This window comes from Aricia agestis, chromosome 1, assembly GCF_905147365.1.
Source record: "Aricia agestis chromosome 1, ilAriAges1.1, whole genome shotgun sequence".
Taxonomy (NCBI): Eukaryota; Metazoa; Arthropoda; class Insecta; order Lepidoptera; family Lycaenidae; genus Aricia; species Aricia agestis.
The window spans coordinates 23548917-23563590 of NC_056406.1; the positions used below are offsets into that span (position 1 = coordinate 23548917).

The 14674-nt window shown below is 37.7% G+C and overlaps 2 protein-coding genes across 2 annotated transcripts; both read right to left on the bottom strand.

Annotated features, from left to right (window-relative positions):
- Window positions 1-402: 402 nt before the first annotated feature.
- On the bottom strand, window positions 403-9048 carry LOC121728785 (myosin-VIIa-like). The gene is made up of 11 exons (XM_042117066.1): window positions 8961-9048; window positions 8582-8839; window positions 8002-8186; window positions 6342-7549; window positions 6032-6276; window positions 5126-5950; window positions 4608-4946; window positions 3816-4039; window positions 1416-3742; window positions 834-1327; window positions 403-750 (listed from the first exon to the last, which is right to left on the bottom strand). The coding sequence occupies exons 1-11, from the start codon at window positions 8982-8984 to the stop codon at window positions 553-555; spliced, it is 6327 nt and encodes a 2108-aa protein (XP_041973000.1). The 5' UTR covers window positions 8985-9048; the 3' UTR covers window positions 403-552.
- Window positions 9049-9275: 227 nt separating this feature from the next.
- Window positions 9276-11448, bottom strand: LOC121728805 (26S proteasome non-ATPase regulatory subunit 7). The gene is made up of 2 exons (XM_042117104.1): window positions 11205-11448; window positions 9276-10155 (listed from the first exon to the last, which is right to left on the bottom strand). Exons 1-2 carry the CDS (start codon window positions 11377-11379, stop codon window positions 9344-9346), a joined length of 987 nt encoding a protein of 328 aa, XP_041973038.1. The 5' UTR covers window positions 11380-11448; the 3' UTR covers window positions 9276-9343.
- Window positions 11449-14674: the final 3226 nt, after the last annotated feature.

Below are 14674 nucleotides of genomic sequence, written 5' to 3' on the forward strand. Positions count from 1 at the left end.
TTATCTCCAACTTTTGAAAAAAAATATATTCTCTGGTTAAGGTATAAGGTTTTTATTTATTTATTTATTCGTGACACTGAAATTAATTTGCCTTGCGGGAACCGTAAATTTATTTGCAACAAATTTTTTTCTTTGTTCTTTCTCGACTCTCAAAGAACTTCCATACGATAATACAATGTCTGTCCTGTCTGTTACCTCTTCAGTCTTCACTTTGGCATATTATGCCACAGTGAAGACTGAAGAGGTAACAGACAGACAGAGACACTTTCGCATTTATATTACATAATAATAGATAAGGGTTGCAATTATAAAAACATTTAGGTAACCTGTTATTACTTTATTAAGGTCAGAATATACACCAGTTTTAGGCTGCGTTTCCACCAGAGATGTGTTTCGAGGAATGTGTTTTTAAGATCCAATAGCATCGCCGCGCTGAGCGATGTCATGGCTTAAGCTATCGTCAATGAAGCTATTTTATTGGTTCTCAAAAACACATTCCTCGCAACACATCTCTGGTGGAAACACAGCCTTGTTCATAAAACACTCTCTGCCTTAAGACCGTTGCTCCTTTTTCAACGCTTGCCGTAACACTGCAATGTAGGAGGAAATAAGATCATCCATCTTGTAACCTAAAGACGTTTCACAAAGAATTTTGGTCCCTCGGAAGAAATTGCCCATCGTCATGTGGAAGAATGTATTGCCAGATGACCAATTGGATAGCTGTGAGAATGGATAGGTGACCAGAATATCCTGAAAACGAAAAAAGTATCGTTTAACTAATCTAATAGTATAAAACCTACGTTGTTTTTTTAATAAAACCTATTTTTGCTTACCCGACTTTGAGGATGTATAACACTAACTCCATTTTTATTGATCCCAATAACTACCATTTCTGGATACGAGGGGTCAGAGGTTTGTTTCACTTCAAAGAATGCTGTACCGAATGTGGGGAACTGATAAACTTTCTTAAGAAAAAGTTCTTTCGCGTCTTCCTCGCTCATTGTCCCTTGGCGTAAATAAGCACTACTGATAGACGACTTCCATTGAGAACTACTTTGTATTTTTATCATATCCGGAGGTAGAAGATCGTTCAGCATATGCGAAATCTGCGGCAGGAGCGACTGATCGTTGCCATATCTCGCTCTAAATATAATCGATGCTAGCTCCGCTAGGTCTTGCTTAGACGTTTTGTGATAGCCACGCAAATATTTTGGTAATTCTTGGGGGTAATAAAATATTTGGTCGGCATTTTTATCTCTTCCGGGAACCGTGTTAATCCATAGCTTCTTCATAAAGAATATTTGATAATTCATTTGTAACTGGTTTCCTGATAAAAGATAACATCAAAATTAGACATCGATAATCGATAATATAATCAGTAGTAATACAAGTGTTACAAGAATTTGAGTACTCACCTCCTCGCACGGGTCGGGTTTGTTTCATCCATTCTACCAGCTCGTGTATGAAATCGAAGAAATAGTACGACTCGGGAACGGAAAATACTTTGTCGACTATTTTCACGAAGAGACTAAAACCGTCGCTGTTTTTCAAATTCAACCGGCCGGTTATCTGTTCGCAGAGATCTCGCGCCTTCGTAGAGGAATCGACCTCGAACGCTTCATCGGTGTCATCGGGGAAGTAAACTTTGTGGTAGATCTGCATGCTTCGATGTTGAATAGCCTCCACTTCGACTACGTACGGCGCATACATTCTCGAACCGCCTCTTTGTATTTTGAACACGCGTTTCAGGCAGTCTTTGGCGATCGGATGCGGTCTCGTCTTTAAAAACTCGACTAACTCCTTAATCAGTAGCTGCCCACAAGCGAACACCCCCGTGGCGAGCCACATCAGCTCCCATCCCCGCTCCTCGCTCAACTGTATACGATTGTTCGTCAGTTGCTTCATGATTTGGCAGTACACCTCGTCCCGCAACACGGAGTCCGCTAGGGCCGGTCTGAATATTTCGTCCGTGAATTCCGTCGCAGACCGAACTTTAGGAGTGGGCATATCCCCCATGTACCTCAGAATGGCATAAAATATCGCTACTGACGATTTACACAGTCTCTCGTCATCCAAAAGCTTCTTCAGCAGAGGCTTTCGAATAGGCTCACGAGTATGCGCCCACAAGTCGCCGAGAACAGATTTTTTAGCTGTGTTGAGAGTCGCGTGTCTGGAAACTGTCGCGTTTATATCGTAGTTCTCTCGGAAATGCTCCTTGGCGAAATTTTCTAAGGTATGCATTTTCTTTCTCTGTATGGTATTATACTTGGAATGCGATTTCTTCTGGTTGTTAATGTCTCCTTTTTTGAACACCTCTAAAATGGCGCTATGCGGCATCGTCAGCGTCGGTAAAATATAAACTTGCTCGGTGGGGAAGAGGCCCTCCTGGTGGTTACACTCGCCGTGGCCCCAGGTCGCGTTCATCAGCGTCTCTCCGGTAGCGTCCTGAAGGAGTGTAATGAGATCCCCTTTCTTGTAATTCAAGAAGGACGCGGCGTCGCTGTAACCTTCGGAGTCACTTTGGGCTATGGCATAAATCGACCGCCTCTTCAGACCGTCTATCAGATATATTACGAGGGAACTCATCTCGCGCGCATCCACGCTCTGAAAAACGAATTCCTCCTGCTGTATAGTTCTTATCGTTATACGTCCTAAGTTTTCATACTCCGTGTCCTCCTCGTAGGCGACGTAGGTGACTTCGGGGTATGATATCTCCAGTAGTATCAGCTCCGACTGGTCCACTATATAAATTCCTGTCCAATTGACCGCTATTATGACGAGCTCCTTGTTGATAGCTTCCCCTTTTAATTTGACCACTTCGAAGAACCTCGAGAACAACATCGGCCACTTGATCTTAGCGAATATCACTATATCCTCCTTACATCGCAGAGGATCGATCGACGACTGTATATTTTTCGATGATTCGAAAGCTTTCGTGACGAGATGCTCCCATTTTGTCAGCGCCGCATCGTTGGACTGTATGAATTGATTCGGTATGTAATTGACTATAACTTTTCTCAGTATATTAGGATCGATGCGGTTTCCATACTCTATATAATGTTGCTGCGCTGCAATTATCGCCAAATCCTTTTCGGAGCTACACCTGTACTCTCCGAACTTCACGCCCTTAACGACCTGATGGAATATTAGATTCGTAGCGACGGGGTCGTCCATCGGATTATGCCACGGCGTGAAAACTTCTTTTCTGTAGAATAATCTCCAAGGAGCGTTCTTTTCCTGCGTGCCCTGCTCTCTCGCGAACTGCTCGCATTGCGATATCGCGTCCATGATGTGTTCACCCTCGCTGCCCAAGGACAGGACTTTGTCGTATAGCGTGATGTACAGCGAAAATCCAAAAGTGTCGGTGAGATTTATATTATCGGCGATCTGTTGGCAAATCTCCTCGGCGGTCGTGGCCGAATCAGACTGAGTCGTTTTCAGGGATTCGTCCATGAGTGTGATCGTGAGTAGGATAGGTTTCTTGGTCTTCGTCGCTTGTAATTCCAGCCAACTCGGCGGTTGCGTTCGAGGTCCATTTTTGAAGGTTCGCACTAACCTCCCTTCGCAGTACGGGGCATACCCTGGCGGACCGTCTCTGATGAACGATCTGAGATATTTAACGAAACGTTCGGATGGCGGGAAACAACCCACGCACAGAGATAGAAGGATCCAGCCACGCGCGTATGATGCCTTTGAAGGATTGTTAGTGAGTTGTTTACACAATTGGCAATATATTTCGTCCCTGAAATATCAAGAAAATGATTATTTATATTGTTATGGTAAGTGAGACTAATGTAGGTGATAAATATAATTACCTTAATTCCTTGCGAATTATTCCATGTCCAATGATAAAGTGAAGCTTTTCTAAATTGGAACTGCGTCGGGCATTTAGCCAGTTATTATACATTTCGTTAGTTAATTCGTCGTTGACTAAATTCTTTAGAAAATCTTCGTTCAGTTTGGTGTGTCGCTTCAGCGTCTTCTGAATCATTTTGCTTTTTTTGTCGTACCCATCATAAGTCTCGTTTGGTAGGAGATTCTGAAAGAATAACAACTAAATTAGGGGATGCAAAATTATACAAAACTCTAACCCCCTTAATAATAAAAGTATTTGCGCTGCGTAAGGCTGCGTATAACCAAATTAGACAAAGTAACCAGTAGGCCAACTTAAAACTGACGAATCGGCGCGGGTACCGCCGCACTGCTGTCCGCTGTAAGCATGCTACGAACGGATTCAGAGCATTGAGCAACACATTGTCAAGGCGCGCGCCGGCCGATATGTATAATTTATACGTCAAACGTATAAATTGCGAGAATAATAATTCTTTTAAATCAGCCTACTGGTTCGTTCTGTACATTGTAGTATAACTATTTAAGTTACGTTGTTTTTGTCTATCATATGTGACGTTTCACTGTGAAAATGTCTAAACACACCATGCCGAAATACCGCGGCGGAAGTTCGGCATGATTGCTGACGGAATCATGCCGAACTTCCGCCGCGGAACTTCGGCATGGTGTGTTTAGACTCTAAATATTTTATTAGGGAAGTAAAATATGTTAGATACCCATAAGATAATATTATGTAATTATTCGAATACTTAACGTACTTCAAATTCTTTGCTTTTCTGGAAGGCGCGTCCTAGAGTGTCATAGAGTTTGGTCATGACCGGCACGTTGTCGATTTTGTCATCGCTGTATTTCGGCTCCGAGAGGTCTCCCATAAACCTGAGTATAGTGATCCACAGAGCCTGGGACGCCATTTTGTCGATCGGCGAGGGAAGGTCTAGTAACGAGTGTCTGAGGTGTTTTCTAGAGTATTGATGGCTCGTATTCCCTAAAAAGTAGGTAGCTGCAAATTTTTTAAAATTAAATTCGTCAAATGACTCCTCCTCTTCTTCTTGTCGTAACGGTATTATTTTAGACACCGGTGTCTTAGCGGTCGAAGTCTAAAACCAAAACAAATACTCATACATAAAGAAATGAAAATTGTGCAAAGCTTTAAATTTTTAGCAAGCACATAAAACAGTCCAGAAAGACAGTAATACGTTTTAAGATAAGTAATTATTATCATAATTAAATATAATACTATAATGCATAATATAATTAGCATTAAATAGCAACTTACCACTCCAAAACCGGTACCTCTAACCGTACCAGCAGGCGTAGACGAATCCTTCAAAAAGCCAAAAACATCGTCGACATATTTGTCCTCTATTACACCTATTTGGTTATCATTATCTGCGCACACATCTTTCACAATCCATATGGAAGCCATTAGCTCCGTATATTTTTTCTCGTACGAGTCCTCAGCAGTTTTAATGTCATCTCTGGATGCCCGTTTTTCCTTCTTAAGCATCTCCAACTTCGCTCTGATTATTGGGCCCTTGTCTTTAATCAGCTTTCGTATTAGGTAGCCTTTGCTTTGGGCTTGTAATTTTGTGAAGAAATTCCTGAGGTGCAGGAAAGTCCTTTTCAGCTCCCTCGATTTAATGACAGCTTGTAATCGCAGGTACCCTCTTCGCATCGCGAGGAATCTTTTTCTGTAACCTCGGCCTCGGAAGTGTTTCTGTGTGACGATAGCCGCTTCCTTCAGCCGCAAATATCTTATTCTAGCGATAAATCGTCTGACGTTCGCCTGCACATACACTACCGCCTTTATCAGCACTTTATGACGTAACTCTTCCAGCACCGCATCGTGGTGATCCTTAAGAAATACTTTGGTATGACCGAGTCTGAACTCCTGATCTTTTAACACTGCGGTGCAGATAGTTTCGGAGGCACTTTTGCAGTCAGTTTTTTCAGGTGGCGGTATACCTGGGACTACCAATCGATAGCGCATTACGAATTCAAAGTAGGTGTATCGAATGGGATACCCGGCTTGTCTTATTTTAGCAGTTTCCATTAGTCCAGCGTAACGCAGCTGACGAACGCATAACGCCCGATCGAATAGCTAGAAAGGACAATAAATATTGTATTGTGATTTATCGTAAGTAAAAATTAAGTATCAAAAGATAAGGAATGTTAAGCTTACCCGTGGCTTCTTAAATTCATTCGGTTTAATACATCGAATAAAGAATGGATGACAAGCGTATAAAGTCTTCATCAAAGATTCTAAAGAAGTTTTAAACTGGTGGCTGAGGGAGACAACTTTGCGACTTCCGCTATGCGGCGTGACTGCTTCCAACGGGAATATGCTCTTTAAAAACTCGTTGCTGGAATCCATTATCATTTCCTTTATATCCATCGTAAGCATGTCTCTATTTTTGTCCAGGAAACCTGTAAGTAATTTATGGATTTAAAACGAATCTAAAAACTAAACAGTATTCATAACAAAAACTTACCCTTAACGTTGTACAGAACATCTCCAGCGAAATGCTTTATACCAAAGCGATGATCGTGCGTAGACTTTGGTGTCAAGTAGCAGCTTTTATTGTTGTGATTACTGTTCAGTTTCGATAGCAACGTCAGGTCTGTGCCCTTCGGAAATCTGGATTCTTCGTCGATTAGAGAAAGCAAATTCATGGACTTCTGTCCTATCAAATCAAGGTTATCTTGATTGTCCACATAGTTTATATTCGTCCAAGATATACCCTCCTTTTCATACTGCTCCTGTTCCAGCTTAAAAATATGCCTCACAAAGAACTGCTGCAAGTTTTCATTCGCATAGTTTATGCACAGCTGCTCGAAACTGTTCAATTCGAAGTTCTCAAAACCGAAAATATCCAAAATTCCAACTGAGCCACTGGAGAGTGGACTTCCCTTGTTTAATGTTTTATTTATTACATCCACAATAAACTCGAATATATGGCCGTATATCGCTTTCACTAGAGCGTCCCTGCCTTCGACCGCGGCGAATACGGAGATGTTCGAAACGATTTTTTCTCCCTGAGCGACGAGAGTTTTCTTGGTCAGGGAATCGCAGAGCTTGCTTCTGTTAACTCCGAGGATATTGGCAATCCTGGTGGCATTGTTCGCATCGGTAATTTCCGATGTCTCCATGTTATTAACATTGACAGCTTTAAATTTCATGTTACCCAAGTGCAGTATCGCAGCTAGGAGGCTGAACATTCCCCAAACGTCGTCGTCAGAAAAATTCAGTACCTTGAAGGCCGACCTTATATCCGAAAACTCGAGAGCGTCGTTTCTACCGTCGCATGTGAGCATTCTTCCGGAGTTGAGGTACTCGTAATCGGCCGGTCGCGAGAGTTCCAACTTCTTCTTTTCATCCGCTGATAAACCATTTACGAGTGAATAAAATATATGGTAGTTTCGCTCGCCGTTGCTCTGTCTGACGATACGAGATTTCTCCAAAAGGTACTGATCGATGTTGCCGCCTTCTATGACGCCTTTAGTGTTAAAATAAATATTTATGTATTTTCCGAATCGGGATGAGTTGTCGTTTTTGACCGTTTTGGCATTCCCAAAAGCTTCCAGGATTGGATTAGTTTCTTGGATCTGCTGCTCTATCCAGGAGTGCTTGCCGCTGGCCGCCGCTAGGTATTGCAACAATAGTTTAGTGCTTTCAGTTTTTCCAGCGCCGCTCTCTCCACTGAAAATTTAGTAATCTGATCTTTATCGTAATTTTCAATATTATACTTTTATGGTCATAGTACTTATGGGCCACACTTATTGAGGTTTTATGATTACTTAACTTTAATGTTATGGAGATTTAAACTGAAAAAAATATGTTTATGTCATAAACTTCAAATTAAAGTTAAGTAATGTTGTAGATGTGGCTCTGAAAATAAATAAAAAAGTAATAAAGCTCTCCGAGTGTGGCTGTATGGTATTTTTTAAGACTTAGGCCCCATGCTTATTAGGACACTAGACTCTAACACCTGTAGGCTCTACTGCTTAGATGGATAGCGCACAGGTAGAGGTTAGATGTTACTATTAGAACTTCGGTTTATCACTTACCGTTGCTGTCGGTGGTGGCGCCACCTGTCACGAGTGAGAACATGAGGATTACTGAAAGCTAAGAAACCAAATCTGCAGACCCACCTTATTACGACGCATTGATTTGATCCTGACTTCAGCAATTCTCGGTAGGAATCATTTCCTATCGCAAAAATGTGTGGGGGAATGTCTCCTATGTTACTGCCTTGATAGAAATGAATTTGGTCCATCGTATAGATCGGTAGAATTTCATATGGATTTATTGCTATCAACATTGTTCCAGTGTAAGTCTGAAAAATACATATTTTTATTTTAGACTCTATAATAATTAGCTATTTGGTATTTATAATATCGGATTATAATTTATAAATACTATGGAACCTAATCCTAAATAGGTATATATTATCATTATACAGATAACTATACTTATTAATAAAGAGTTTCTTTAGTTCACATTCTTATATAATAGGGAAATCCCCTTCATCACAGTTTAGCGACAATATTACATTCACACTAAGAAAATATTTATCATTTATTCGTAATCAGTAAATACATCATTAATAATTATTGTTAGTCATTACTTATAAAACAATGACGTCATTCACACATAGGACAGATGAAGGTACACATAACATTGTTTAATGTTGTCTAAATAGGGTTTCAAATAATCAGGATACTGACTTACATATATTAGCTGTTGATTGTATCGAATATTAAGATTACGTAGGATTGTGTATTCTTGCAATTCTCCCAGAGTTATCATGTCTTCCACAGTAGTAACGGAAGTGGCATGCAATGGTTTAATGACGTTGGTAACATCCGTAGAAAACACTTCCCCGTTGTCATCTCTCACTTGTATCCTATTTCCGGAGCTGTTCAACACTTTTACAGCAAATGGAACATCAAATTCATTGTTGGTTGTTGGCTTCAACCAAACATATTCCTACAAAATTTTATCATAATATTAGTCTACTGTGTCTACTTTTATCATAATATTACTGTTAGTAAAAATAAAAACACAATATATCACTACAAAGAAATTTATTACATAAAGAAAGACTTACAGATAAATGTATGCGATCAGCCATGTTGCAAAACAGAGATTCACTTACACCTGAACATTTCCTGCACTACATTACAAACACAACATCCAAATGTAGAATGCTGAATGCTATATTTATCTTTATTGTAGACAGGTTATTTATCAGTATTTGATAGATAAACTTATCAAAATCATAGATAGTGTTACTTGGCCAATACTGGGAGTTATTTACATTAATACCATACTTACATGTTTTGAGAACTACAGTTTTATAATTTGTAGATAAAGAATATCATTATCGGCGCTAACTATAACAATGGCAATTAAAATAATTTTTAATTAATAATATTTATTTAAGTTATTTTGCATTACAAAACTTATATTTTAAAGCTATGTTACTCAATATTACTTCTTCTTTTCATCTTTTTCTTTCTTATCTGATTTTGTTTTTTCATCTGTTTTACTCTTGTCATCCTTATCATCTTTCTTCTCTTTTTTGTCCTTTGCTTCATCTTTCTTGCCTTCTTCTGCATCTCGGTTTGTAATCTTATTGTTAATCAAGTTATGCAATGCGATGATTGATCGTACAAGGGCAGCTAAGTATACAACAAGGGATTGGTCATTGGTTTTGATGTAAAGATTATCAATGAAATTTTCACTAGATATGTCAGGCAGGAGATTGAAAATGTCTTGTAATTGGTAAATAATTTGATGATTCATAGGCAATGACCCTTCACCTACTTGGATTAAGTAGTCCCTTATTTCGCTGAGCTGGGAGTGGAGGCCCTTTAGACCGAGGAGCTGATTAGTCACACGTTGGGAAAGGCTTCCGACAGTGGTATCCTTGATGTCTCTCAGTAAATGTTCCACTCCAACTTCTTCAGCCTCCTCCGCTCCAATTTCACTTGGTACATGCTCAAATGTTCTTGTGGTTGGGCTGCCATCATCGTGAACCTCTTCTACTGCCTGATAAGCTTCTGTGGGCAGCCCCAGGTCCTTAGGTTTAGCATCAATGATAACAAGAACAGAGTTGGGACAGTACCGCCTTATTAATTCATTAATTGCCACATCGTTTTGGTGCAATTTTGGCCCAGTATGATACCAGCCAACAACCTTTTCTCTGGCATTTACTTTTTTAAACATGCCATACATGTTCTCCAAATAATCATGATCTAAGAACCACACAGACTTATCTTTGTCATCTTCATCAAAAGGCACTGAAATCAAACATTTCAGAAAATTAACATAACATCATCAATACGCGACTTTTCATTCAGTCATAACTTTTCACTGACAGGGTATTTTTGACTGCGGTCTGGTTATAATGATTCAGTTTTTAGTAGACAATTTTACTATATAGGTCTCGTTAGTGGTGGAAATTTGGACCAGACTCCATACCTTTAAAAACATACTCCTTTGAAGCAAATGTTTTCAGAATGTTGTACTACACATTGCCTACCACCAGTTCGAGAACTAACCCGGCGAGAAGGACCAAGAAACTCACACGGGCCACTTTTTATTTTTGTCTTTTAAAAAGTAAAGTTTACAATGTAAATAACTAATCTATACATAATAAAAAGTCAACGTGAACACATAATGAATACATAATTTTATTGTAGGTTATATTTTTAGATTTGATAAATTATACTTGACATTTTTCATTTTAATTTATGAAGTTTCAATAAAATAAGTGTACTTAGTAAAAAAAAAGTAACATAATATAATAAAATATATAGAAGTAGCCTTACAAGCAGCCTACTACTCTCAAGATGTGCCATAGTTTAGGAAATCATTGACCTTATAATTGGTAGGCTTTGGCACACAATCACAAACATTCTTTAATAATTACTTTTTTTAATTTATTAATTGAAAGATTTTGAACATTTTCCAGAATTTTATTGTAAAGGCTTTAACAATAAAAATCTGGAACCATAACTAACCCAACCTTTTATGTGACTGATTAGTGATTACCTTATAAGCCAAGTTCACTAGACAAAAATTGTTAAATTATTATCTAAAATTAAATAGTGCCAGACTACTATACTAGCATTTAAGAGTTCATGATTAGTATAAAAAAAACATATTATTATAAAATAGGTATTTTATAAGGCAATCCTACTTTAATATTTTAATCACAATTTAATAATTTAATTGGTGAAGATTATTTTTAGTTAGGAAAATGACTTGGAATGTTTGGAATTTGCAGCATGAGGAAACTCGAAAAAATATGAAAAAATAATGCAGTAGGTAAGAAGTAAGAACATACCCGCGAAACTGTTGGAAACATCAAGTACTCCTTTGGCTCGCCAGCAACCAAGTAGAACTCCAACCACACGCTTTTGGTTCCCAATTTTTCCCATTCGATTGAAATGATCAACAACGCTCAAAAGAACCAATGGATGAACCACAACTTTTGTAGTCACTACTTCTTGGCCCGGCATTTTTTCTAAATAGTTGTATTGTTATGATTTCAATACTTTTACAACCGTGTTTTGTTTATATTTTAACCAAGATTTAATTAGAAGACGATTTTAATTTTAAACAAAAATTAGTTCTTTGAACTCGTTTGTGATTCGGATTTCGGATGACAAGACGAATTTTTTGACAGTCATTCCCGCTTTTGTTGATGGTTTTTTTTTTTTTTTAAAAAAAGGTTGTGGGCATGGCGTGATACAACAAGCCACGAAACATGCCTGTTGCTTGCTGTGTCAGCGATTTTCAATCTTGAAAGTTGAAACTTGAAAGTTGTTAAAAGACTTTGAAGTTTGAATACATTTTTTTTCCATGCTGATGCTGGTGTCTTAAGGGCCCCGAAGACGATCAAACGGTTTGACTCATAGACTTAATATATACTGGTTTGACTCTAACACGTAAATTTTGGTTTGACTCAAACCGATTTGATCGTTTACAAAGCTATTTTGAACGGTTTGTCAAACATTTACGTGTTTAAAGCTTGTTTGATGAAATTTCATATTTTCGTTGTGTTTGACGCGCCGTTTGATGGGTTACGACGCGTTTGATCAAACCCGCTTAGCTGTTTAGTGCTAGAATATGAAGAAGAAAAAAAGAAGCTGCAGTTTCTAGCACTTTCTGTAGATGTTCGTGGGTAAAACGATAATTATTACCTTAGTCGATAGGCCATACCATTAATTTGGACCAAAGTCGTTTTCTTTTTTCTTTGCTCTTCTGACGCAGGACATTAACGTTACAAACATAAGATAAAAAAATCGCGACCCTCGTTCTAGAATCAAGACTCTAGAGTCTAGGCTCTAGGGCATCTTCTGCATTACAAGACACATAGATTAAGGATATAGGTAGATGGCTTCTAAGCTCGCCAGCGCGTGGCCATTTTATGCTTGTGTGCAATTGCCGTAGTGTGCGTGTAGGGATGGGCGTATATCGATAAAAATATAAAATTAGACTACAGCTATCGGCCAATAGTCATAATTTTATGTTATAGATTTTTACAACATCAAAAAAATGAGGTTGTCAATTCGGCCCGCATATTCAAAAGTATTTTATTTTTTTTATGAAAGAAGGGGGCAAACGAGCAAACGGGTCACCTGATGGAAAGCAACTTCCGTCGCCCATGGACACTCGCAGCATCAGAAGAGCTGCAGGTGCGTTGCCGGCCTTTTAAGAGGGAATAGGGTAATAGGGGAGGGTAGAGATGGGAAGGGAAGGGAGGATAGGGAAGGGAATTGGGCCTCCGGTAAACTCACTCACTCGGCGAAACACAGCGCAAGCGCTGTTTCACGTTTATAATATGAAAATACTTTATATAAATGAAATATTTAAGTATATAATTACATAAATAGTTTAAAATATACATAATAATTATGTATACTCTATAAGCCACGAAGGCTTGTCCGGGGTGTAATCAATAAAATCAACAGTTTTTATAAAAAAAAACAACAGCAGAACAAAAATACTTTATTATACTTAATTACTATTAAACAACAATTTTGAAAAATAACAACAATTAACACTTGAAGTAAGTAAATATAATATTAACTTCCATATAGGTTCTCAGTTGTCTTCATCATCACATTGACCTCTTCTCTAGGAACATTTCTTTAACCTAAAAATATTTTGTTTAGTATCAATATTCAAAAAGTATTTATTCCATTTTTTGCACATTACAAAATTTGGACATGTCAAGATTTAAATGAAAAAATATGAAATTAGCAATTTTTAAATATGGTTTACGGGGAAGGTTGTCTGCTTTATAATTATTAGACTCTGTTTAATTTGTTGCATTTGTGTATCATGCTACAAAAAATTACATATTGAGATATGAATTCAGTCATGTTCTTTAGATCATTTAAAATGGCATCCATAACTTAAAAAATGTGGGTTGGTCCACAATTAATGCTTAACTGCGAGTATACGAGTATTGAATACTTAAATTCATATTATAAAAATAGAAACTTTAGCTAACCTTAGTATGCCTCGAAAATTATACTGAAAACAGTTGACAACAGTCTCCTTAACGGGGGGGGGGGGGGGGGGGGTCTCCTGAGGGTGGTAGTGATAAGGGGGGATTTTCCTCACTTAGACTATCCCTCCTCACTCCATCTCACCATCAGAATACTTGGTTATAATATAAAATTAAAAATAATATTATCTTCATTATAGATCTCCCCGTCATCACCATCATATTGAATTCTTCTTTAGAAGCATTCCAAAGCCTAAAAAATAGTTGGTTTAGTGTCATTAAATGTACGTAATACTATAAAAGATATTATGCATATATAATATTGTATACGGGGCAATATTATGCTTTATGTAAGTTTTCCATACTTAACCCATCAAGCCCCAAGCGGAACTCAGGTGCCGCATAACAACTGAATATCTATTGTGTCTGGAATTTATTAAAAAAGAGTAATGCCAGGATAAATTTTCAAAAAGCAAATCCAAATAACGATTTGAGTACCTACTTACAGGGGGGAGGTGTAAGAGGTGTTGATAATTTATACTCTCCATTAAAACTTTTTTATTTCAATAAAATCATTATTTCAAACTTACGTTTGAAATGATAATCCCAATATTGTGATACCTTTATAAGGGAGTAAGGATTAAAAACTTGCATGAAACTTGCGTCTAAATATTTCTGTTCGTCGTCTATTTTGAAGCATTTTCAAATCCTGAAAAAAAAAACATTTAGTCCTGGATGACAATTTATTTATCGATATAAATAATATATACTTCAAGTAAGGTGCATCCCTAAAGTACACGTGAAAAGCTATGCAATATTTGTAGCCAAATTATTACTTGATGTGACATTTTTATCACTAATGCCTTATATAGCATGATTAAGGGATTATTAAACTTATAAATTAAAACTTACTGCATATTATGCATACTAGAGGAAAATTTAACTCTGAAGAAAGAGGTAATAACATTAAACAAGAAAGTCTTATATCTTGAGAGAGAAATTAAAAAGAATAACATCATACTGCATGGGATAGGACAAAAAGAAAATGAAAATAAGGCTGATCTTATGAATGTAGTCATAGAAACACTAAATGATGCAAGGACAGAAGAAAATATAAACGAATTTGACAAATGGGAGATAAGCGAAGTCAGAAGATTAGGAAAGAAAATCAGCGGAAAACAAAGACCAATATTAATAAGATTGACCCTAGCATGGAGAAAAATAGAAATACTATAAAAATAAACGATACAAACATATACGATACACAAAACTTCTCAAAAGAAGTTCTAAAAACTAGG